The sequence below is a fragment of the Enoplosus armatus genome, chromosome 14 (assembly GCF_043641665.1).
Source record: "Enoplosus armatus isolate fEnoArm2 chromosome 14, fEnoArm2.hap1, whole genome shotgun sequence".
Taxonomy (NCBI): domain Eukaryota; kingdom Metazoa; phylum Chordata; class Actinopteri; order Centrarchiformes; family Enoplosidae; genus Enoplosus; species Enoplosus armatus.
The window spans coordinates 9,147,321-9,174,085 of NC_092193.1; the positions used below are offsets into that span (position 1 = coordinate 9,147,321).

Here is a 26,765-nt window from a genome sequence, read left to right on the forward strand (position 1 = left end):
CACAATAAAGACATTTTTTTAATTTAAGGTTTTTAAGGTCTTTCATTTGGCGCCCACTAGTGTGTTTTAAATGGGAGTTGCAGTCACAAGTGTGAACAACCGGAATCCGGATGTCATCATCTTTGCTTTTGTCTCAGCATCCAGCCCAGAGTCCCACCCCACCGCTCAGCGTTTATTTTTCACAGAAAACACATCGAGAATGTCGGGTTCCTCTAATCTCGTAGCCATGAAAAAAGTCGTGCAGCAGCTCCGTTTCGAGGCGAGCATAAACAGAGTGAAGGTAATTTATGTGCTTTTGGTTTTTATTTCTTCTGCCAAATAACTGAAGGGGGTGAAATCTCAACCGTTACCCTGCTCCGCTAACGACGCTAGCTGGTGCCAGAGGCTAGCAACGTTAGGTGAAGTTAGCCGCTAGTCAACAGGCATAACAGGGCGTTGTTAGGACCGAAGGGGAAGTATTTCAACAAGTCTGATTAAATTAAACACTTAACATCCCGACGAAGAAGAAATATTTTCGATACTTTTAGCTACTGGCCGCTAGCAACTATCCATTAACTCAAGACTACCAGACCCGGGTTGTAACCTGACTTATAACGTTAGCTAGTTATCAAAGGTAAAAGTGTAACTACCAACATGGCGTCAAATGCTTTGTTAGCAATACAGATAATGAACAGTTTTACTAAAATAAAGATACAAAGCAAACTAACATGACAACTTTAAAGAACTAATTGACTAGTTATATGAAATGAACCATGATTTAAACATAAGTAATGTGGGTGGCTATATGAATCCAGGGGGTCCGCCTAATGGGTTGGTTTTCAGCATTGAAATGTTCAGCAGTATTTTCTGCAATGAAATTCAGTACCAAGCAAAACATACAGCACATTATTTCCCCACATGGTTCAGGTTTCCTGTAAATGAAGGATTTAAAGAAGGGAAGATCAGAATTCGATTGAAGTTGCAGAGGCCAAGATATCCTGACTTTTCATTTCTAGTATGGGTCAAGCTTAAAAAATACTGGATCCAACAATTTCAAAAATGCAGTTCAGTACCATCTTTTCTGATGATGTCATCACGGTTATATATTTTAAAAAAAACTTTGTAAAGCTCCCTCCAGAACCACAGAAGACATTATACAACTGTTTTCACTGGCTATTTAGTACTAATTGTGATGAGTAAATGGGATAAATTCAGGGGAGTGCCCCTTTTAACCTGTCTGTTGAAGAAAAACTCATATCATGGTTTACATTGTGGTGGTTCTTTTGTCACCAGGTCTCCCAGGCAGCGGCAGACCTTCAACAGTTTTGCATGCAAAACGCCTTGCAGGACCCTCTGCTCACCGGTGTGTCCTCCAGCACCAACCCTTTCAGGCCGCAGAAAGTCTGCTCCTTCTTGTGAAACCACTGTATTCATTGGTCAGTCCGCCACCCTGTCGACACACTCATACATACTGTACATACAGTACAAGCAAGTAGCTGAAGTACTGGTTAGAATTTCTTTAACGCATTTTCAGTGTGACAAGAGACTGAAATTAAAGTGTCTCTTAAAATGTAGTCTTTTCTGTGAAATGAAACTCTTTCCCTGTAACAAAAGCCTTTTAATTTGAAAGGTGGATGTTAAATGTTTGCTATCTACCAGTATGCTTAGTATGTTCCAAACTCTTAATATTTTCTCCTGATTATGAAAAACACGCTTCAGTTAGCTGCTCATTTAGCAATGAAAAAGTGTCAGTTGCTATAGTTTGCCAAAAATATATGTTTGGTTGTACTTCATAATGTTGCAATGACTTATATGTAATAGTGTGTATATATAATATATCCAGCTGTAGAATACAGATTATAGTAGAATACAATGTGGCCATAAACTACCATTGATAGATTAATCAGACTTATTACATTTACATGTAATAATTGAGCACAAGTTTGAAATAATAAGGCAAAGGCAGTTTTTGTCACACTGTCCACGTGTTCTTTTAAGATTTGCTCCCTTATTGTACTGTTGAGAAATCACAGTGTAAGTTTTCTTGTTCAAATATAGTTACATTTTAAAAAGTAAAATCTACACTCCAACTATTTTTACCCTATTTTACCCACATCATTCTAATAAAAGTTGACACCTATGAAATTTCTTCACAAAAACAAACCCACTTAAATTCTTTTGAATCAAATCATCCTTCTCTTCTCTGTCTCTGGTTATATTTTCTTGTTCTGCAGGCCTTCATTTTGATGCTACAGGGAAAAGTTGACCTCAACACTGCTCCTCATGCCAAGCCATTATACTGCCACGGGATCTCTTGAGTGTAGAACACATTGGAATCATGTCAGGAAGATGACCATCTATTTTCAGCCACAGTAGAAGAAAGGAGACAGTTTTATTTTTCATGGCACAGTATGATTTTCGAGTGAATTATTGTGCCTTTTCTATTGTTCTATTTTAGTCATCACTGTTCTGGACTTTTTTGTATTTAATGAATAAAAAAAACATTCTTTACTACTCCAATGTTTTATTGAGTGGCATTTTCTGTTTGTTTTTTTTTGACAGCATTTGTTAGATCAAATAATAGAAGCAGCTGATGTTTAGATCATGAAATAGACAAAAAGGAAGCAGTTAGCTCTGATGATGTTGCATTTCCAAGTTTTATATTTCAATACAAAACCAAGAAAAAACGAGGGTTAAAAAACATACCAGCAAAAACAATTTTTGGGCCCACCTGTCTAATCAGTTTATGTTCCACTGCTAGAAAGCCAGTGAAATAAATGTTTCATCATGACCAGTGGTGGAAGGAGTAAAATACACTCCTTTACAAGCATTGCGTTCTAAATTAAAAAGTAAAAATATTATCACCTAAAGTGAAATTATGGGATACAGTGACTGAATGAATTGAATTGACCTGAATAAAGGTGTTATTGAAAAATTGAAAACAGACTTCAAAAAGAGCATTTTGAGTAAAACTGATGTGAAAAATCAATCCAATTATTTTTCTACACTATATCAATTCTATTACTGTGTATATTCTATTTATTCATGATGAATAGTCATTTATTTAATGTTAGACAAGTGAGGATCCATAGAGTAGAACTATAAAGTAGCATAAAATCTAATCTAAAGTACAGTTATGTTGAGTAAATGTATTTGATTACTTAATCGTGATGATCAAAACAAAAACATTAATTAATCATAGATTTAGATCAATATCAATCATAGATTTAGGCGGTATAGTAATGTATCTGTAATACTAAGATGAGGCACCAGACCTACAACAATCATCAATTATTGATAAAATATTAGAAATCAAGTAATCATATTGAGAAAGCTGTATCGCCATCCGCTAATGAGCGTGTCATCATCCGAAAGCGATAGGTCCGGCTCTCGCGAGAAGTGAACTAACGGCTCCAAGTGAACGACGCTTCCGTGAAGTCCAGGGACTGAACCCAGGTCGGTGTTCTTATCCCGCTCCTTCAGCGGTTACAACAGGGCTCGTAAATATTAACTGCAGCTCGACCAGCCGAATGAAACCGCTCTCACCAGTTTGAAGAATGAATCATGGGGCATCGTTACTGTGGAAACGACGGTAACTTCTTTTGTTCACCTAGCATGTTAAATACAGTTAGCTAACAAAAGCGCGTGGATATGTGTGTCTATTCCAGGCATGGTAGATAGGTTTGCTGCATGATATCTCTTGTCTTGTCGTTGACTGTACCCGGTTCAGCCATCTGCAGGGGAATGCTCTAACGTTACGTGATGCTAACGGCTCCCCCAAGGTGCCCACCCTCGCTGATGTAACGCTAGAACCAGAGTTATAACCGTTAACGCTAGCAGGTCGGTGTTTGACTTAATGGTTGTCAGTATACAGTCAGCCCAAGGAAGACCGTTAGTTGGCTGGTTCAATAATAAGCTGCACCTGACAAACGAGTCTGTTGATTGTGCATGTGAGAGTGAACCGCAGCTAACTAGCTAAAGCCCATGATGATGCTCCAGGATGGGTCAACACAGCTCCTCTGCCTCACAGCTAGCAGTGGGGTTCCTCTTTTCACAAGAGGAGCCTCCAAACAGCTGCCCTTCTCTGTCATCGGCTCCCTGAATGGCGTTCACATGTTCGGAGGTGGTCAGGGAGTGGTGTTGTCCTGCTGTGAGACTGAGGGCGGGGGTAAGGTGGTGTGGAGAGTTTTCCAGGACAGTGTCATGCTCATCACTGTGAGTGGAGGTGGACAAGGTGGTGCATGCAGTAGCAGCAGCAAAGAGGAGGAGGTCCGTTTAGAACGCCTCCTGGAGAATGTGTGGAACTGCATGGTGCTGGTGTTGGGGCAGGATGAGCTGGTCAATGTCAGGAATGTTGAGAGGCTGAAGAGGGACTTGCGGTCCTGCTTCAGCCTCATTGATCAGCTGTTGGAGGAGAGGCAAGAGGGCATCCTGGGCAACCTGACACACTGCGCTGATTCACTGCTGCCCCCAAACCCCACTCTTCTTCAGGAGGCCGTGGATGGCTTTGCTCAGGCAGCAGATAGTGAATTTTGCTGCCTCATCATCCATGGGCGGATAGCTGCAGCAACGGACAAGTGGTGGCGCCTAGCACCGCAGGAAGTCGTGCTGCTCTCTGCTTTGATGAGGTCCCTCTCAGCATCTGGATCAGCGTCTTGTGATTACCCAGTTTTCCTTCCTCAGGGCAGTCCCACCGTGGCCCACCGCCTGCTCCGCTTCCAGCTGCTCCCTGGGGCAGATGTATGCGTTCTGTGCGGCCCAACCCCTTCCCTGCACAGAGCCGAGAGTGGGCTGGTGGGTCGTTTCTGGACACCCCTGGTGGAGACCCTGAGAGGCTGCCTGGCTGTTGGAGAGCGCTGCTTACCAGGATCTGTATCCCTGCGCCCTGATGTCCTGGCACTTCTTCTCATCAACCGTGAAACACGTCGCTCAGTCTCCTGTGTGCGGACCTCTATTAATCATCCACTCGGTGACTCTCCATTGCCAGCCAAGGCCCGCTGCTGGGAGCTACTGAAGCTCTTCTACATCTTTAGCACGACACACTACTTCACCCAGGAGGAGACTTTGTGTGTCTCCCCAGAGGAGAGGGCTCAGAGAGGCAACACTGAAGACTTTGTCCTTGGATTATCCCACCAGCCGCTGCAGTGCTATCTAGTTACAGAAGAATGCAAAAGCTATGGACTTCAAACACCACAGCACCAGCTCTTCCTGCTTGTCCCACTGTCAGTGCCCACTTTTGCACTGCGTACGGTGGCCACACAGACACTCTCTGATATAGTTGCAGCCACTGGGTTTTAATCAAAGAATTTACAGCATCTTCTTTTTCTGTAACAAAAGAATTGGCACATGTTGCTGCACCTTTCATAATACATTGATTTACAGGGCAAATAGCTATTCACCTGTATTGTGAATTAGTCGCTGATATGTTTGATTGTTCTTATATCTTTATTGATGACTGCAAACATATACAACTACATGTTAGCTTCTATCTGTCCGTCGATTAACAGACCACTGTTAAGAGATGTACAATATTAAAGGATATCACTGTTAATGGTCTCACCAGGTATTTTTACTAAACTACTGCTCAAGAATTTAATGCTGAACAATCATCGTGCTAAAGTGAGCTGCTTTGAGCTTTGTTTTGCGTTCAAGAGATAAGTCACTGTTGCATAATTGTGTCTAACTTGGCTTCAAGGCTGTCCCTGTCAGAGTAATGATAGCTGGTTAGATGTACTGTACACTAACATTACCACTAGGATTGCGCTGTATTTCAAATGTATTAGAGAATATTGTGAAAATGTTACTCTGGGATAAGTAAGTGCCAACTGTTTTGACATGTTGAAATTATTATTTGTTTGTGCTAGTTTTGATCCTAAATATAGTCGGTTTCTGTCTGTGGGTTTTTGTATCACTGAGTGGTTTATTCACATTTTTCTTCCACTAATAATGTTTGCGCTATTTGGGTTGAATGCTTCATTGCAAAACTTAACGACCTATAAACCACTTGCCAAAAAAGAAGCAAGTCCTAGTTAAACTGCCCACCAATGAAAGCTTGCATATTTGCATATGCAAAAAAACAACCATTTCTTTCTGTGAATTAATTAAATTCCGCTACACATAACGCTATAATAATAGTGGCAGTGACTATTGACAAAATACACACACACCATTGTTGAATGAATCTGTTAAATGAAAACTTTGTGGCATGGTAACTGCAGTGCTTTGTGTTTATAACTGCACTGATAATTCCAGGAAACTTATTGCAGTCCAACTCTTCAATTTTACTGAAAGTCACAGTGAGGATCAGTAACATCCCAGTGCATGATCTTCTGCTTTGCATGTTCCTTTTATGTACTTAAGTTCCTGTGAGGGAGGAGTGTCTGTCCAAGAGCAAGACATTTGTTTCATTTCCATACAGGAGCATCCCAGGTTAACCTGAGATATGGGAAATTTGACCTGACCTTGTTCCTTCTGTCTGACACTATACCATCTTGGGACTATAAACACTGTTGAGCAACAGAGACACAAAACACTGAACTATATACCATTAGAAATATTGCAGGAATAGTGATTTTTTTCATTGAAGGCACTATGTGTAGATTTCTATTGTGATTATAGCATTTTCCATATTACTCTTATTGCACAAGTTAATACAGATTTAGTCAGAGGATTTTGCATGAAACCACCTCAGCGGATAGAGGAAAGTCAAGTGGGCTCCAGTCGAGATAGGAGGAGCATTCATAAGCATTTTGTTCACCAAGTAGAATTCAAAGTCTCCTCCCAAACCAAACCGCATGGAGCTCTCAGAACAAAAAGTGGGGCTTGGTGCGGTGAGCTCGGGACTAAAGCTGGAAGTTGCACCCAGTTCGCAGGTTATATCTTTCTGAGCCACGTCAGTCGTCCAAAGCTGTCTCGGCTCAGTAACCGGAGAACCGACCTTGATTGACAGACAGCCTCACTGTGCGTAGGATAACTAAGGAGAGGGGTGGGATAACGGTGGTCATGAAGCCACACAAAGGGGAGGGATACGCGCGCTGGCCGGACTGTTGCCATGTGTGCAGCAGACCCCAACATTTCAGAGTGAAAAGCCCTAGTCAGTGTATGTGGATGCAGCCAGGGCCTTGAGAAACACCCTGTGGTTTTATTTTTATCACAACTTTGTCGAAGCCCCGTTTGTACTTTAATCTCGGACAGGTCCAAAGGTCGGAGTCGTTTTTTAGGAGCTAGGTGGCTCCACTTGCGCAACTTTTCAGTGTACTCCTCTCGAGTGAAGCGGCAGTTCACTGTGCACCGCAGAGGCTTTAAAAGTTACCCAACTTGTTGTAAAGAAAGGCCGTGTAACATGTCAGCCGCGCGGATGCAGTTGCTGTCGCTCAGAAACGTCCAGGTTTTAAGCCGGGGGCGAAACGAGTTGTTAGCCGGTAGCAGTGGAGCGCAGCGGGCCGGCGGTGGTCCCAGGGTCCGCTCACTGACCTCTCCCCCTCTGTCCTCCTCCTCTCCCGGCAGAGCTTTATCGAGTCTGAGTGCGACGCGGCGTGGGCTCCCCAAAGAGAAAATGTCCGAGAACGGAGTGTCGTCCCGGGCCAAGGTGTTGACCATCGACACCATGAACCCCACGGTGAAGAAGGTGGAATACGCGGTGCGGGGGCCCATCGTGCAGCGTGCTGTGGAGCTGGAGAGGGAGCTCTCTGAGGTTCGTACAACAGGCCGTCTGATATCAGTGTTCATACACCACCTGCATCCTCCATGCACCATATTCATCATTTGCGCGTGTGAAATGCATCTTGTGTTGTCTGTCTTTTATTTCATCAGCCCTTTATAGTTCCTCTATTGGTCAGACTGTGACAAAAAAAGCTGTGCACCTTTTGTAGACCAACATATTTTATATCAGAGGAGATGTAGTACTCCACCTAACAGGTTGAAAGAGCCATTTTACTGTTACTGTATTTGAAGCAGAAGACTGGAAAATTGGTGTTCATGTCAGTCATGACTTGCCATAATGAACAGTTTATCCGTTGAATCTCTTTGAACTTTAAATGTTAATTGGTGTTTCAAAAAGTCCCTATGACACATGGTAGATTTGATCCAGTTTAAAGGGGGCTCTGCATGCTTATTTGCTGCTGATGAACGCTTTGTGTTTTTTTGGCTGAGTATGAATCATTAGACATAATTGCAGATCAGCAGATTTCCACTCCAGGTCATGTTCTAACTATTACCATCTAAACATTATCCCAGAAGTAAACTCTGTGTGTGTTTGCTGTGCTGCCTACACACCCTCTTATCAAAGTCCATCAGTTAGTCAGTAATTCCTGAGGAGATTTATCATGTCACAAAATGTTTAGGCTGGTATGATCCAGATATTTCTCTTTGTTGCTTCATCTAATCTGTTTTTAAACCACACTTTGTTATGGAGAGATCCTCAGTGAGTGGTGAAAGTCCATAGTCTAAACCAGAGTGTTTTCCTGACCTGTTTTTTATCTGTCTCTCACTAGTGATGTACATATCTGTTGCCTCACTTTACCTCCTACAGTCCAAAATGACCTTTTTGAGTTTAACAGCTGTAGACAAACATACACTGTTATTTTTGGAGCGAATGGTCCACTCAGTAGGAATATCTTAATTAGGCTTTCAGCGCTCGTGTCCAGCATTTTAAGTCATTACTTTAATCCATAGTATAAATTGATTTTGTTTGTTTTTTTCTATCATCCAAGATATTTTTGGTCCTTTCCAGCTTATTGACATTATAGATACAGACCATTTGTGCATTTCTCTTTTTTTGAAAAACTCTGTCCAATCTCTTCCTCTTGCACAGTTTATGGTGATGTGGCAACCAGCTGTTAGTGTACCGAGTGCAGTCTGGTGTGAAAACTGTCCTCTCTTGAGTGCTTTGCTCAGGAAGGGATGAGCATGCGAACAGGTTCTAGCACAGGTGAAAGGTGCAGCAATGTGTGCCAGCGGGAACTGTAATGACAGTGGTGACCTTTTTAACCAGATGGCTCACTGGCACCATAGATTTTATCTTCTGTTTGCTCTGACCAATGCTTATCAGCATAGGTTATTTATTTTATTCTCGCCTGTACAAGAGTGTGATCAGGCGTTATCAAATTGGTATTCAGATGTTCAAAAAGCAGAAGAAATTGCAGTTGGATTCAGCTGGTAAAAGCCTGTCAAGATATCAAGGGATGGGAGTATATAAATAAGAGAACTCTTCCTCTTACAACTAATAATGAAGTTTTTATTCAACACATTTCCATCTAGGACAGACTGCGGTTTGGATGGTGTTTGATTACTTTGGGAACACAGTGGTGTTCTCGCTTTTGTCTGTGAATTATACACAAACACATGAATGCACACTGTGATCCCCTACTCCAGTTTCCTACACACCTTGTTTTTTTGGAACTGAGATCTTTGCTCTTCATTTACAGTACAATGAAGTACTTGTTGTTCTTGTTATTTTCCCTAAAACTGAAGCTGTGTTAGTTGCTCGTAGATTTTCCGAACAGGGAATAGAAACAAGACGGACTTCGAGCCAACTTACTGTACCAGTTAACAAGTGTTCAAGTAAAGGCTTCACATGCCGTTATTACATTGTGGTCTTTGTTTGTCCTAATGAGCTGCTAGCTGATAGTGAATGGGGACCTTTTGAGAGAGTCGCTATGGGGACAGAGCATAGACACACAGGGCTAGTTTTTGTGAAATTCTTTTCCACATATTCTGCCAGAATGAAAAGCAACATGCAAACCACAAATGACAGTCAAATTACGCAAAGTGAACTTTCTTGTCTTCGTTTATTATCTTTACTTTATCAGCTTAAGTAACAACGTTATTTACAAGAGCTTTCATTGTTTTACGCCATTACTAAAACGTTTTCTTTGTAAAACCTTGGAGGTAAAAAGAAATGCTGCCTGAGCTTTGCATCAAGAGCACAGTTTCACCTGCTGTTGGAACTTCAGCATTGTTTGCTGGACTGTTTATCAGGGATGGAGGACAAAAAGCACCGGCCTTTCGAGTCGGTTCTCAGGAGCAGAGGTCAGTGTGTTTCTAAAAGACCCTCATCATGAATGGGCGGTGCTTTTGACCTAGGGGTGTTATTCACCCCATGTAATGCTATTGGTCCAGACAGAGAGACGCCTCTCATATGCGACCAATGAGAGAGCCAGAGACTCAAGCTTCCTAAAATCTGAACTGGATTGAGCAAATCAAACAAACAGGCTGTTTTGATTCCTGCAGGTTGTCAGTGTGAGCTTCCACTTGTGGTCTTTCTACAGTGTCACGCTGTTCCTAACATCTGGTGTTAGCAGCATGCGTGCGTGTGTATGTGCACGTGTCTGCCTGCATTGCTGTTTGTGCTCTGTCAGTGGTCTCAGCTGCTCAAGAGATTGTCTTTCAGAAACCTTATATTATTGACCTGGAAGACGGTAAATTAATACTTTATTTTGGTAATATATTCTCCTCATTATTTTTGACGAGAAGCCTACTGCTGCTTTGCTGTCAGACATCCTGTTCTTTCTCAGTCCACACTAAGGAGGTTAAAAGCCTTTTTGTAATGTATGTCTCTGTGTTTGTGTGTCAGAGGTTTAACAGTATCCGTGCGATAAGGTAGTTTGCACAGGTTGAAACTTTGTTCCCATATTTGCACACACTATAAGGTTGTTTCAAATACACTAAATCATTTTTACTAAATGGTTTCTCTCATGCTACACTGCTGCAGTGTAACCTTCCTTACTAATCAAGGTCTCCATGTAGAATAGATGTACTCTTGCATAACATTTCCCAATTTCTGTCAGTAAAGAATTGTATTTCACTTTATAATGTCAGTGAGCATCAGCAGGTGTATATGAGAGGAATAGAAAAAGGTTTGCATAAAGAATGAATTGTTGACCCCTTACATGGCTTTCCTGAATATTCAAGAAACTGAGTTAAATTACTTCTGGGGTTTATATTGTTACTCAAAAAATCTGATTTTGAAATGGCTTCTTTGTTTACATTTAAAATGGGCTGTAATGTACCTGTAGAGTTTTTTGCCTGTATAGGTTTCATAATGTAGTTGTAAGGTCTATTTTCTCACCAGCAAAATCTAATGGTGAATCTGCCTCTTTGGAGGCACTTTGCTTTAGGCCTGCATGTAGTCCTGGAGTAGCGAGAGTCTGTTGTACCCAAAAATTTGTCCAGAAAGGCTAACATTTGGGACAGGCAACACGATGCAGAAGGGACAGTATAGCCATAATAGTTATAATAGTTAATTAAACTGGGTGGATATTTTAATTTCTACCATTTCTTTATAAACTCCAGTGCAGAAGAGTCACTGCAATCACAGCCAATATAATCCATCTCTGGAAGTGGTTTTGAGTAAACCACCGAACCCGCTGTGCACTCAGCAGCTGCTGGTCTCTCTAAATGTTTATGGAAAAGTTACGTACGTGTTTAAGCCTGTGTGTAGTGTGCTGTGGCAACGGCGTTTAGGTGCAGTGGGGGTTCTCAGCCAACCCCGTTCTTCTTGACAGTTCGAGTCAACTTTGTTAACGGGAAATCACTGTAAATTTCAGAAAAGAGAATGACATTGTTTCTTGTGTGCAATGTGAAGAAATGCTCTCATTGTTCTAAATCTTTTCCATTCTTCAGATATATAATAATTTCTGTATGTTGTGTTTATGTTCCGCAGGGAATGAAGAAGCCCTTTGCGGAGGTCATCAAGGCAAACATTGGTGACGCGCACGCTATGGGCCAGCAGCCAATCACTTTCTTTCGACAGGTCTGCTCCTAAGCCCTTCCCCTGACCTCATCTAAATATAGCACCTTCCCTCTGACTTCTCAATGTTTAAAAACCTGATTTCTTCCTCCTTAACTAAGTTGGTGTCAATCATCTTTTTCCCTGTCTTATGCAGTAATCCGTGCAGGATTTTGCATAATGTCCCTTCCACCTTTTATCCTCACACCTCTCTTTGTTTCAAGGTCTTGGCACTGTGCTCCTACCCTGAACTGCTGAATGACAGCACATTCCCAGAGGATGCTAAAAGTAGAGCACGCCGCATTCTGCAGTCCTGTGGAGGGAACAGTATGGGTGTGTATGAGTGTGTTGGTTTATCACCTTCAGTCTCTTTTATACGCTTCCTGTGTTAAAGCATGGTTTCTGGTGGTGCTTTGTTGTGATAACGCTTTGAAGTTGTCAACTTGTATTGTGTCCCTATGAATCTCCCTCAGGCTCCTACAGTGCCAGTCAGGGCATAGACTCTGTGCGTCAGGATGTGGCTCGCTACATTGAGCGAAGGGATGGCGGCGTGCCCTGTGACCCAGACGACATTTATCTCACCACGGGGGCCAGCGACGGCATCGTGGTACAAATCACCTCTCATTTGTTAAACTCACTTTGTAATCGTGTATGTTGTTGTCCCCCCCAAAAGAAATTAGAAATAAAATTTGGCCCTCCAGTAGTAATGAGTTAAACGTTACCTGATGTTTTGATCATTTTGCGGCAAATTTAGTAGTAGTAGTTTATTTTGGAGTGAACCCGTCATCAGTGAGTTCTCTGATCAACTAGCAGGAAAATAAATGGTGAGAACAAAAAGTAGCATCTATTCAAGATCAACAAGATCAAAAAAGTCAAAACTGAAATTAGAAAAAGTGCTGATGCCCAAACATTTTGGCTCATGACCCTTTTTAAAAGCTTTTCAGTGTTTCATTTCAAATATTCTGACAGTCCTGACAAGTAACTTGCAAAATGTTGTATAGCAGCAGTAACGTTTTTCTTTTTCTTTCTCCCACTGAGGGGACTGCCGTGTGTGTGTGTGTGTGTGTGTGTGTGTGTATGGTTCTAAAATGTGATTACTTGTATGTAGGTACATATGTTTAGCTGACATATCTTTCTTGACCTGCCTATCCTGCACTTGTAGACCATGCTGAAGCTGCTGGTGTGTGGTGAGGGTGCGACCCGTACAGGCGTCATGATCTCCATACCTCAATATCCCCTGTACTCTGCTGCGCTGGCCGAACTGGGTGCCGTGCAGATAAACTATTACCTTAATGAGGAAAAGTGCTGGAGTATGGACATCAGCGAGCTGCAGCGTGCCCTGGATGAGGCCCGGCGCTACTGCAACCCACGAGCCCTGTGCATCATCAACCCTGGAAACCCCACCGGTAACGTTTCCTTCATTGTTTTGGTCAAAGTGTCTGTATTTTCACATATTAAATCATCCCGTTCAGCACAAGTTGCGTCCGTTTTTAGGGACTGACAAAAGAATACAGGAATCTCATGAAAAAGGACTTTGATTTTTACGTGACAAAGAAAGAGAAAGTGTCAAATTAGATTTCAGGTCTATTTGCAGTATTTAATGTATGAACTGTATGTTTTTCTGCTGGTAAATCTGAACTCCATTTTGTTCGTCCAGTTTATGTTTGTGTTGTTATGATTTTTAATATTGTTCCCCTTGAAATTATTTAGCAGTTGAGCATGAAATTTTTGACGAGGTAAACAGTAGTTTGACAAAAAGAAAATCTTAACTCAATGTCCACTTACTAGCTTTATCCGGGCTTTCAACTGCATCTTGTGGCCTTCCTCAGTGGAAGGTGTTTGCACAGTTGTCATGGAGATAGCTCAATTGTCAGCACAGGGCCTAAGAATGGTTGTCAGTTGTCCTGACATGATGACAACTGAGCTATCTCCATGGCAACTGAGCAAACTCCATCCACTGAGGAAGACCAAAAGATGTGAAACTCCCAGAAAAAAAAAAGTGGACCTTGAATCAAAATTTTTGTTTTGTCAATTTAGCAGTTATTTTACTGGTGCATCTTTTAATTATAGTCACAGATGGATTGGCCTTAATTTTAATAAATTATTTTGGGGCCATTTTTAGACGGTCTACAAAGGAAGGAAACCAGAATGCCCAGGTATTAAGTTACTTATTAATTAAATCCTTTCTGCATGAGGTGTACACATCATCTTGTCTCTTCCGCATCAGTTCTATAACCACACATTTCATCCACGGCTCAGAGAAGAGCCACTAGATGGCAGCATGTGAACAAAACTGCCTGCCCAATCACCATTTCAAACCTCTCTCCGTAATGAGCCTCCTTCTCGCTCACAGGTCAGGTTCAGAGCAGACAGTGCATTGAGGATGTAATCCAATTTGCAGCAAAGGAACGTCTGTTCCTCATGGCTGATGAGGTATGGTCTCTGCATCTCTTTTAACACCTTACCTGCCGTATTGTTTTCTGTACCCTGAGACATCTGTCTTTCTGTCTCCATCTTCCAGGTGTATCAGGATAATGTGTATGCTGATGGTTGCCAGTTCCACTCTTTTAAGAAGGTTCTGTTTGACATGGGGCCGGAGTACTCGAATACAGTGGAACTGGCATCTTTCCACTCCACCTCCAAATGTTACATGGGAGAGTAAGTCATTTGCTTTCATGCTGGGATAAATCTGTCAGGCCCAAGAATGTTGACAGCTAGTTGTTTGTGTTTGCTGTGACTTGCTGTCTTTTTGTCTGTTTTTGTTGTCTTTCTTACATAATGTTCGTGTACTACAAGGTCATGTTTTCTCTCCCTGTTAGGTGTGGCTTCCGCGGAGGTTACATGGAGATCATCAACATGGACGATGAGGTGAAGGCCCAGCTGACCAAGCTGGTGTCTGTCCGCCTCTGTCCTCCTGTTCCTGGACAGGCTCTAATGGACCTGGTGGTCAACCCTCCGCAGCCCGGGGAACCCTCATATGACAACTTTATCAAGGTACACAGTCTATGTCCCACAACCCTCATTTATATGCAGTAGGGAAGGAAGAAATTAAGCAATACACCAATATATTGCAAGATAATCTCCTGGTTTACACTATCAATACACTGACACTAGTATCATTATACTTTCTCTTTGCAAAATGCTATCAGTACACTGCTATTTATTATGGATTTTACCTTGTACTTTTTTTGCTTTATTTTTATTTTGAGTTTTCTCTTAAACTAGTTTTAAAACACTGAAAACATCTGACATAATATGATATTTAGACACATAAACTGTGGAACTCCACTGCTTTCGGACAGTACATGTTGCTGTGTTAAAATGGCCTCCACTGTATGCACTTTGTTGCACACTGTTTTATATCAAATCTCTGTGAAACTGAAATCACTTCATAATACAGTTACTATGCATTGTATCCTGTTATATCCCATTATAAATGTGTCTTATGAAAAATAAGTCATTTCTGGGGTTAATTTTAAATGTTTTTTCAGTAACTTGATGTATTATGGTAGATGATTGCCTTGTCACAGTAATCCTACTACAATCATTACCATGGTTAATGTACCACAATAGTAATGTATCATGAGTTACAACATGCACGAAGCTGCTTTGGAACATTTTTATACAGTAGCATAAGTTACTTATGAAAACCCCTCAAAGTCATGACCTCTTATAGGTATGAATCAGAATCAGAAATACTCTATTGATCCCGGGGGGGAATCTTGTGTGCAAAAAGATTTGTTGTTTACCTCACTGCATTCATATGATCTGTGTTTACACTTACTGTACAATATCTGGTATCTCGTGGAGCTCAAAGAAGTCAAGAAATTCAAGCAGAAAACTTTGTTAGAAAAGCCCAGAGACGCAGTGGGCCATCATTTCACTTGCTTCAAATAAAATAAGGCTGGGCACGACGTAGTGGTGCTGAAACACAACCCTAATTGGTCATTTTTAAACACTGCTGTAGGATTTTCAAAGATTTTTTCCAGACCTCCATGAGCTTCACAATACAGGGGGTTGCTACATGTTGTTGCCGGTGTTTAGTAACATCTCTCTTTGGTTAACCTTCTTTTCACTCCGTTCTGTATTTTCTATTCTCTCTCTCTCGCTCTCTCTCCCACATCCAGGAGCGCACAGCCACCTTAAGTGCCTTAGCACAGAAGGCCAAGCTTACAGAGCAGGTTCTCAATACTGTGCAAGGCATCAGCTGCAATCCTGTGCAGGGCGCTATGTACTCCTTCCCTTGCATAACCATCCCTGAAAAGGCCGTCAAAGAAGCCACGGTCAGTCCTTAATTTACTCTTATAAATGTTTCAGTAATTCAAGTTTGACCGCATTGTTGTTTCAAGGACGTCACATTGATCAGAAAGTAGAAGAATGAAATTGAAGATACAGTTACATAAGAGGTTTTACTCAACACTCATTATTCTACTACTTATTATTATTTCACTTATTTTTCTTCATGGTCTCAACATAATGTTCCGCTAGCTGGCATTAAATACACTTGCAGGAAACGGTGCATAAGACCAACATCTCATACTCTACACTGTGCTGATTAAATAACTATTTAACCAAGGTTCAGCACACTGTGCATCCCCCGCCCTGTTTGCTAAAGGGAACAAATGATTTCCAATAGCTTGTGGTTTCAATTCTGTCCCGAGGTTGACTGCTCACTAGGAATTTTAGGGAGGGCGGATGAGCTGAGAATCTGATTAGGATAAAGTCAGAGTAAAGCTGACCTGCTGACGCCTCATCAATCCCAGTGACTCCGCTCACCATGTTGATCACACGGTTGTAGTATTGCTTTGTTTTTGGCTGTGCTTTTTCTAAAAACAATGCGGAAAGACAGAGCTTCTTTAACAACGCTCTTTTCAAAGCATTAGCATTGGCAGTTTGAATAGAGCTGCTGTGCGGTCCATTGAGCTTGTTCTTGATCTCGATACTCAGCTACTTCTAAGGCTGAGACATTCGTGTGTATATACATATATATATATATATATATATATATATATATATATATATATATATATATATATATATATATATATATTTAAAAAGGTTTTACAAAAGCGTTTGATTCTGAGAAAATTAGACGCACTTCAGATTAATTTGACCTCAACGTAGTACTCATCTGTTTTTGTTTATTTACACCAACCTTCAGTTATCTTTATACTGCTGAAGAAAATGTCTTGTCCTTACTCAAAGCCATGTGCAAGTCTGAAGGGCACCTGTGCTAAAATAACTGGTTACAACACAGTAGAAATGTAACTTGAAGAGGTTTAGAGGAGTTTTACCAGAAATATTGCACTGTAGAATTAATTATCTCATTTTTATGTTAGAACGTTAGGAGTGGACTGTTGGTTACAAAGAGATGCTGTTTCTGCATGTTTTCATTTGGTCCAATTCAGCTTTAAATGAAAATTGAAATTGAAAAATTAAAGTAAATTTAAGCCATGAATCAAATACAGAATGTAGTGGAAGAAATATAATGAAGAAAGCAGCTCAGTGGGAATGCTGCAAAAAAAGTATATACACTACTTTTAGTATGACTGCAGTACTGAATCACAGTGTTCTGTTATAAATATAACATACAGTCACAGCAAAACTGCACTTAACCAACAAAGAGTCGCTAAATTCCTGATCAAATACCTGCTGCTTGAAATAGTCTCATTCCACTGGAATATTAAGCCTTGAATGGTGCTCTAATGTTTCTTCTCCTCTCTGTTAGGACAACGATCAGCAGCCAGACATGTTCTACTGCATGAAGATGCTGGAGGAGACGGGGATCTGCCTCGTACCTGGAAGCGGCTTTGGCCAGAAGGATGGAACCTACCACTTCAGGTACAGAACAAGAACACTTTATAAAACATGTCTCTGTTCAAGCGCTGCAACTAGCTTTTATTTTCATTATTGATTCATCTACCGATTACTTTTTGATTCATTGTTTGATCTTTAAAACGTCAGAAAACAGTCAAAATGTGCATCACAATGTCCTCGTGCCCAAGTCTGAACAGTCCAAAGATATTAGAAGACATCACAAAAATAATCTGACCAAGAGTCTCTATCTATATTTTTAATTTTCTTTCATGCCAGCTGTATGGATGAATTAATGAATACATTTCCAGATGTGTCTGAATGAAGCTGTAAGGAACATCGACGTAAAAGTCACCCATGTCTGATTTTCAAAAAGGCTTCACTTTAACAGATAGATGAAGCCAGCAGTGTTACGTAATACCTGTCTGAAAATAGCTTTATTGTAAGCTTGTTCCTATGTTAAAGGAAGAGAACGATTGTCGTTTCTTAATGTAGCTTTTGCACTCTCTCTAGTTATTTAATTACTTTCTATAATGATTACGGGATTCTTCAAAATCCATACTAATCTTTAACTCTTAGCCACGGCATCTGCTGCCGTTACATCACTCAGTTCCCAGTTAATCTTTGTCTGTCTCGTCTTCCCCTTCTCCCTCCCAGAATGACCATCTTGCCACCGACAGACAAGCTGAAGATCCTGCTGAACAAAGTCAAGGAGTTCCACCAGAAATTCACACAGCAGTATTCTTAAATGTCCACACCTCCATCCTCCGTTCACAAAGGGAGGAGCTCCCCAACCACGACAAAAAGAACTCAGCCAATCAGAATTCATCTGTCACTAATAAGTGCCTTTCCTACGGCGGCTCTGGTGGTCTCTATGATGACGCACTTCAGCCTCCACCGCTATCTCCTTTGGACATTCACAGACGGTAAACAAGGCACTGTTTTGTGTCAGAAAACAAAACAAAACTGGAGATGAAGAAATTAAGACACGTGTCAGTTTGGTACAAAAAAATGTGGTTTCACCCTGTCGTTGAGCTTTGAAGGATGTACAGTATGTACTGTAGTTCTGTGTATTTGTGAATATGAGAGATAGATTGTCTATGTGAATGCCAAGCTTAAACAAAAAGGTACAACTAAAGGAAAAGTGATGCTGCTTAAAAGTTTGAGTGTACAACTGGTTGAAATATTCCATTCCTGCAGGCAGTACTTGACAGAGAGAATATGCAGAAAAGTCTCAATTGCATGATGATTTTGTAGAATCAAAATAAATGTAACGGTGTATATTATGTCTCGTTATTTTGGAAAGAGCTGTCACATGTGTTTAGAGTTTATTGTAACACAAACAGGTAATTTTCCTGTGACTGAACATTTATGGAAGACTGTTATGGCACTATGGTTCTTCTTAAAACCACATTTTTGCCATGGAAGGTGTCACAAAATATCACAAATGCATCATCCGACATTATTTCTTTACATCTTCAGCTTTCATTAATCGAGGGATAAGGCAACAAACTGTCTAAAACAGATATTTTGTTGCTTTCTAACCTCCATTTTCATTCTGCAACATAAACATACAGCGGTTTGTCATTTTCCATCAGTGTATTCATTACAAAGGAGAATATTTCCCTCACAAAATGTTACTCATTGAAGAGAACAGGAGGGTCAAATTTAAAGTGAGACTGTGTAAAAATAACAAATGCTCAAGTCATTACACAGATATTTGTTCTGGTATGACCCGTAGCTTATGTGCAATTTTATTGATTTTGCTGTGTCACTGACATTATGACTCTTATATCATATAGTGTACTTGAGCTACTGTTACACCACATTTTAGCATGGCTCATAAAAATATAAAAAGTTAAGTCAAGAAATTGACACTGTGGCCATTTTAGGTTCTGTCAACGCAGGCCGCCTAATCACGATGTCTTCAAGGCAACCGACTTGAGCTGCATTTCTTTCTTTTTTGTAACTTGGGGCAACATTAGTATTCGTTTGGAGTCTTGTTTCAGGCCTCCTCATGGATGTAAGTCCAATATTCATTCTTTTACGTCCTGAGGAACTCCTGAGGAAAGTATCTGGCTCTTTAGCTGCTCCACCATGTTCACCAGCTAGTTCCTTGTCTGCTGTTTGGTGCTGTGCATGTAGAAAACAGTGGGTTTATTAAAGGGTTTGTTTTGTTTTGGAAAAACAAGGTTGATGATAGACATTAAAGCTGCAAGCTGTAAAACCAAAACAAGTTATAAAGCTCCGTAGAGCTGCGGGAAACTGCTTTGTGATAATCCTCTGTGGGTTTGTCACAGAAAGCAACACCTTTCACATGATACAGATAAAAACAAAAAACAAAAATTTAACAAGCAAGCCATTATTGTTTGCACCAGGAGGGTATAGAAGTTAAGGACTGTGTGCTAAACCAACTTAAGGATTTGTCCTCATCAGGAGAAGCTGAACTCAAAATTAGCTATGAAATGTGGACAATTTCCACTTCAGCAGTAAAGAGTGAGTTTGCTCCTCAGACCTCACACACACACACACACACACACACACACACACATACGTCTGTGAGACGGGCAGCTGTCTGCACACTGCTGAAAACTGTCACCTCTAATAATGATGTTGTTCGGCTTGATTTCGAGCTCAAAAGGCTGTACGTCTCTATTAATCTGTCATCTATTTTATTGCCAAGTGTGCAGTTTCCGAGCAAGCCTGGATGAAGGATGGTACTGCAGGTTATGTGTGTGTGTGTGTGTGTGTGCGTGTGTGAAGGGTATAGAGATTGAAAGACTGTGTGTTAAAGTGAGGCATGTAGTTTGACGGTGTTTTCCACTCTCTTCCTCTCGACTCCACAGTGGCTGTCAGCTCTAATTATCTTTGACAATGGGCCTCCTGAATCCTAATTATACTGAGCTCTGTCTTTCCTGGAGCTCCTCACCATTCACTCCGGCAGCATGACGTGCTCACACGTTCCAGTCCTCTTCACCCTAAATTAATTGGGTGCGTTTGCGTTTTTTCTCTCATCTCTTGACATCTTTTGGGAATCAAAGGTCATCATTAGTTCGGGCGGGGATGTAGGGCGACAGAGAGACAGTCATGCATCAGACGCCAGCGCTGTCATGCGGCTGTCCGGGTTAAGACAGTGACCAGTCTATATTCACTGTGTGTACAGTCTTATATGAGGAGATTCATTTGACTGATCAGAACAGCTTATTGAGACTCGGAAGCGTTTGTGAAAAGACAATTATATTGTGTTCATTATTCTGTATGTGTGGACAGTGATGACCATAAGAGTCTTTTAGCTGGTCCACGTCTTAACTTTGGCTGGAATTTAGCATCACAGACTCCACAGAAAATGTCACATAACGCTCACTAAAGGAGTTTGATATCTTAATTCTTAATTAATGCTTTTCACTTAAACTGTTCAACAGGAATTTATTATTAAAAAGGATAACAAAAAAAATACTTATCATGCAGTGATACTACACACAAAAAACTGACATTGTATAAACTTATAGGCTAAACATAGGAGCTCTCTGAAGGGCTAATGATGCTTTGTGAATAACTTTTATCTTTACCTTTATCTAGTCTTAAATGTAAAGGGAAATTCTTAGAAAATGTCATAAATCTAAGAATTTTCTTAGAAAATGGTCACAAGGAGCAACTCTTTGTACTAGGAAGCTTTATGAATGCGGGCCCTGGTTCTTTAGCTGTTAAAGGCTCCACTGTGTTCACAGGCTAGTCTAACTTTGTCTGTCTGCCCTTTGACGCTGGGCAGGTATAGCGTAGAGCTGGATTTTATAGGTTTTTATTGAAAACAGCTGCTTGTCTTGTCTGGAAATTGAACCAACCCAGTAAAGTTGTGGGCAGTAAAACCAAAACAGAACGCTAAAATGCTCCGTACAGCTGAAGGAAGCTGCAGAAGTCGGGTGATAATTCTCTGTGGGTTCTTCACTATAAGAGACCCCTTCACATTAGACATAGTCATGTGACTCATTGTTAATGTAAATATCTTGACTGGAGCACCTTTAATGAAGGTATGTCAGGAACATACAGATGGAGAAATACTTTACTAATTTATTAGCCTAAAAATGTAATCACATTTTAACAAACTGAGTCTACAAGTAATTGAATCAGCTTATAAAATGCCCACCATGTGGAACTCCCTTTGGTTGCTAAAAACCCCAAATTCCCATCATCTTTCCATGATTGCATTTTTTGTTTTATTCATTTCTTGCTGGAATGAATTGGAGGGTTTGTCATGTCATTCATACGGAGTAGTGTCAGGTAAGATATGTCTGTGATTTCCTACATTTCTGGAAGCACTCACCACTTATTGTTCAGTGAGGCTAACCTCACCGATTTGGCAACAACAAATAAAAAGTGTGCAGAAATACAAAATAATCCAGGTCTGTTTCTATGTTTGTCCTGCATGTTATCATTATGCTGCAACTAAAATGTGGTGGAAAAGGAAGTGATGCATTGTGGGAAGTGCATCACCAATCAGCAGCTGCATTGTTTTCTTGAAGGTATGACGTGTGGTTACTACCTAAGGTTGAGCTAAACTCTGTTGCAATCAGCATGTTGAACACAATGATTTACACTAAGTTGCTGTGTAATTACAGATCTGAGGAGGGAAAGAGATTTCTGCTTCCCCTGTCATGTGATTGGCTGTAGTTATTTCTGAAGGTGCGTCGGATTCATATCCATACAAGATTTAATCTTTCCATATCACATTGAAATCAAAAGTCTTAAAATCAAAAACTACAACAATGGCAACGTTGAGTTAAGAGGAAATGGAAGCCAGAGAAGTGGTCGAGAAACACCAACCTGCAGAATATAAAAGCAGTTGATCGACATTTTGGGAAATACACTTTTTTGACCTTTCGTTCGATGAAAAGGTTGATAATGTTCTCATCTGTCTGTTAAATTTAGGGCTATACCACCAGAAGCCAGTTAGCTTAGCTTAGCATAAAGACTGGAAACAGGGAGAAACAACCAACACAGCCCCATCCAATAGTCGTAGAAATCATCCCAGTCCCAGATATAGTCTGGCTCATAACCGTCGCTACATTTCTGGTTTTGTATGAATTAAACAAACCAGTAATTAATTAGTGAGCTTTAGGCTTGCTGCTATGCTAATTTTGTTACCTTCAGACTGAGACCCAGACTAGCTGTTTGCCCCTGTTTCCAGTCTTTGTGCTAAGCTAAGCTAAATGCCTTCAAGCTTCAGACAGATATGAGAGTGGTGTTCAGCTTCTTGTCTACTCTCCAGGAGAAAGCAATTTAGCAGATTTCCCAAAATGTTGAACTATTCCTTTAAAGTGCCTCTGAAAACAAAACCACAAAAAAGGTTGCAGTCTTGATGTAAATATTTAGTTTATTCAATGCATAAATAATAATATATTTAGTTTTTATGAAGGCTGCACATCTTGACCTCAGAAATTTTACCAAAACAAACAAATCAGTTGAAAGTTTTAGTGGACCTTGAGTTAAGATCTGAAATTAATATTATGTAACTTATTTAATGCACTATGTAACGCTTATTCCCATATTCATGGAGTTTAAGAGTCGTATTTTCAAAAGATCTCACAACTAACAAAATAAATCATCATGTGTTGTTGATTCAATAGCGGGCTTATTGTCTGGTATGTTGTTGAACTCTATGGGTATTATAACCCATATTGGTATACAAATTAATAATTAAATGGGGTCATAAGTCTTTTATTTGATATTTGCAAACTTTATCCTTCTGAAATGTAGGTTAAGGTTACTATTAGTCCTTTTTCTTTTTCTAACTTCTACAACATGTTAAGAGGTCATTCACACTTTCACATGACACACTCAAGTCAGAAGAAGGGCAGATAAAAAAAACTAAGAGAAAACAGTGAGAGGGAGGGAGTGATGATACAGAGATTGGGTGATAAATCTTGTTCTGATCATGTTTCTCTGGTGCCCTCACACCTCAGTCTCTTTCTTGAGGTAATTAATCAATCCCAGACTGGAGGCATTGATCCGCCTCTTGCGGCCCTCGGTATGTTTACACTCCTCGATTGTATTTGCCACTAAGCCTCTCGCTGCCGCTCAATCTCATCGGCAGAAAATGTGACACCCCACCCTCTGATGCCATCAGCGAAACGGTGCATCGATTGACATCTCGATGAAAATCAATCTACTTATTTTTTTTGTTGCATGGGGGATTTGGTTTTGTTATAATCCTTCATTGTAATCCTGAATTCCAGGTTGCAATACATAAAGTTTTATTGTGAGCAATCAAAACACTCCTTGAATACAGGGACAAGCATTTCCCCTGAGACAGTTGCACACACGTCTACACTGTTTTACTCAAGTATTTTCTTTTTTCTCACAAGTATAAAGCCATATAAGAGGCTATTTTAACTATTTTTATAATTTGCAATATAACCAGTGGCACTGACCCTTTAAATACATTATGATTAATCAGCCAGATTCTCAGATTGCCTCCTAAACCAGCAGTGGAAGAAGTATTTAGATCCTTTACTTAAGTAAAAGTAGTGGCACGACAATGTACAATATACTCTATTAGGTAGGAGTCCTGTGATCAAATCTTAATTTTAAAAAAGTACACAAGTATTATGAGGAAAATATAAAGTATTAAAGGTAAAATTACTCATTAAGATGGACCCTTTCAGAGTGTTATAACAATATTTTTATTATTCCCTTTAAAACGTAGGCAGGAAGTCAATGTTTTAGTTGATCGAGGTGGATTTTATCTAATGAATTTACTATTTGGTTGTTCAATAAAATAAAAGCGTATCATATTTTTTAAGAAGATCATATATGTTGTATATAAAACCTTAAACTGCAAAGTAACTAGTCACTAAGGCTGTCAATTAAATGCAATGGAGTAAAAAGTACAATATTTTCTTCTGAGATGTAGTGGAGTAGAAGTATAAAGTAGCATTAAATGGTAAAGTACCTCAAAATTGTATTTAAATGTAGTACTTTAGTAAATGTACTCAGTTACAGGTCCTCAATGTAAACCATAAGTTATCCAATGCATTTATCACATTTTTTTAATAATGTGTTCTCCATCTTAGTTTTTTCTTCTCATACTTCTTCCAAACTGTGTGTGTATGACTTTCTATATTGTAACTGAGCCTCTCACAGGATCATGATTCAACATATTATTCGCAGACCGCATGTGAGTGATGACGTGTTTGGCTTCGAGCTCCTGCTGGAGGACAGGAGGACGCCGCAGAGAGGAAAACATGATACTTTAATTGAATTAGTAGCATGAAACGCTGCTGTGGTTGTACACACTGATATGTAAACTACAGCAATCAGTAGCATTGTTCAACCCAGTGAGCTTGTAAAACTAAAAGGACAGCTAAGAGAAATAAGAGCATTTTAAATGTTTTTATTTTACTGTAGTATGTTATGGGACAGGTGTGTGTTGCAGGGCTCAAACTGCAGTGGTTGCATCTCTTGAGGAAACTCCAGGTCACACATTAGTTGTCCACAAAAGCCTAATTAATAGCAATATGACTTGTAACATGAAAGAAATAGGCAGGTTGCGGCACTAGATTTGAGAAAAATGACACAATATTCAGAAAAATACCTGAAACACGGTGATGTACATGGAAAACAAGTGAAACATTCTTACGGTGTTGTCAGTTTTGTGTCACTTGTTTCAAAAAGATGAGTTTGGTGACAGACATTACTTGATAGAGTCGAAGGACATTTTACAATTTGTGCGATAAGTGTGACTGCATCTTAACTAGATATTATACTCTTTTGTAGTAGGAGACAGTTTTCTTACTTCACAGTTTATGTTTGTATGTATTCTCTTTGAAAAAAGAGATTTAATGTCAATCTGAAATGAAAATATGAAAAAGCAGGGGAGTATTGCAATTGTTTACGGCCTGTTTTAATGAAATTCATAAACTTCCCTCTAGGAGGCGCTAGAATAACCACAGCCAAAAGTGTTTCCACTCTGAAAGCCTTTATTACTGATTAATGATTTTTTCTTTACAGGTGTCCTGAAATGTACTTGAAGCTCTGCATAATCTGTGTTGTATTTGAATTTTTACTTGTCTTAACTTTCCCTCATGTGGAAAGAATTCACTATATATGTATTTTTGAGAGCGTACTCGTTGCTTTTATTCATTTACAAATCAGAATCAGAAGTGTTTTCCTTCATACGTCCGTGCGAGAACAGAGTGCAGTGAGAACGCTTCCACTCACACAATGAAGAATGAAAAGAACAGCGGCACACTAACACACAAATCAAAATAAAGGTTTCAAAATAATTGTTTGCTTCTCAACTGGAAGCAAATAATGAAATCAAACAAAACAATCGCCAATCACACCTTGATTTTCACTTGAATGAAAAGCACTGTTCTCCGGTATGAAACTAAAGTCCCACCCTGGATGATTGCGATTGCTTCTCCATCTTAAATACAGTACAGGACCAGCTTTGAGTGGGTGGTGTGGTAACGCATTCTGTTATCCCCCCCCACACCCCCCGCTGAGCCCAGCCCAGCCTTTTCATTGCCTTTTCTGTGGGAAAAGAAAAATAAACACTCAAATTCTGAAAGAGCAGAAGGTGTGAAAAGTACTGAGGGACATACATCTTATCGCTGCCTGGCACACATGGTGTTTTATCAGTTGATAAACACTTGGGTGTCAATGGTCACATAATATTTCTGTTTATATTCCTGGCTGGTAACGACGTCCATTCAGTTTCCTTTCCATTCACCACGTAAATTCTGAGACAATCAAACCTGTCTGGGCTTTGATTGTCATAACCACAACTGAACCCTGCTTAGCCACCCAGGTCAGGCTACATAAATGTCATACATATTTCATGCAGCATCACAGTTATCTGACAATGGGATTTTTTTTTGTGAATTGAAATCACGACTCATATTTCATTAGACACTCGGAAAGCCTCCGGTCTGCGGTCAGATGGGCTGTATGTTTTATTCATGTCCTCTGAACATCTGCTTGTCCGGATGTCAAAAATCATCAGGCTCCCCCAGGACTCCTGCCCGACTGGTTGTAAATGAACTCCAAAGTCAAGACTCAAAACAACCTGTCAGAGCTCTCCACGACCGGAGGAATCTTTCAATACAGAAGCGGAGGTGAGCTGAGTAACTAAGATCTTGTGCTGGGAAAGAGTGATGAAAGTCGACGTTAGACACGACTTGAGGTCAGAAATAACAGAGATAAAAAATGTGCACTCTGATTCAGTTGGTGTGATACTGTGAAA

The 26,765-nt window shown here is 40.3% G+C and overlaps 3 protein-coding genes across 3 annotated transcripts; all 3 read left to right on the forward strand.

Moving 5' to 3' along the window:
- Positions 1-141: 141 nt before the first annotated feature.
- Positions 142-2,499, forward strand: LOC139296302 (guanine nucleotide-binding protein G(I)/G(S)/G(O) subunit gamma-5-like). The gene is made up of 3 exons (XM_070918665.1): positions 142-280; positions 1,273-1,415; positions 2,214-2,499. Exons 1-2 carry the CDS (start codon positions 200-202, stop codon positions 1,396-1,398), a joined length of 207 nt encoding a protein of 68 aa, XP_070774766.1. The 5' UTR covers positions 142-199; the 3' UTR covers positions 1,399-1,415; positions 2,214-2,499.
- Positions 2,500-3,963: 1,464 nt separating this feature from the next.
- fuz (fuzzy planar cell polarity protein) lies at positions 3,964-5,856 on the forward strand. Its single transcript, XM_070919639.1, has one exon. The coding sequence runs from the start codon at positions 3,964-3,966 to the stop codon at positions 5,275-5,277; it is 1,314 nt and encodes a 437-aa protein (XP_070775740.1). The 3' UTR covers positions 5,278-5,856.
- Positions 5,857-7,321: 1,465 nt separating this feature from the next.
- On the forward strand, positions 7,322-18,793 carry gpt (glutamic--pyruvic transaminase). The gene is made up of 11 exons (XM_070918558.1): positions 7,322-7,672; positions 11,642-11,731; positions 11,932-12,040; positions 12,181-12,314; positions 12,870-13,113; positions 14,061-14,140; positions 14,229-14,365; positions 14,527-14,701; positions 15,835-15,990; positions 17,436-17,548; positions 18,179-18,793. The coding sequence occupies exons 1-11, from the start codon at positions 7,322-7,324 to the stop codon at positions 18,267-18,269; spliced, it is 1,680 nt and encodes a 559-aa protein (XP_070774659.1). The 3' UTR covers positions 18,270-18,793.
- Positions 18,794-26,765: the final 7,972 nt, after the last annotated feature.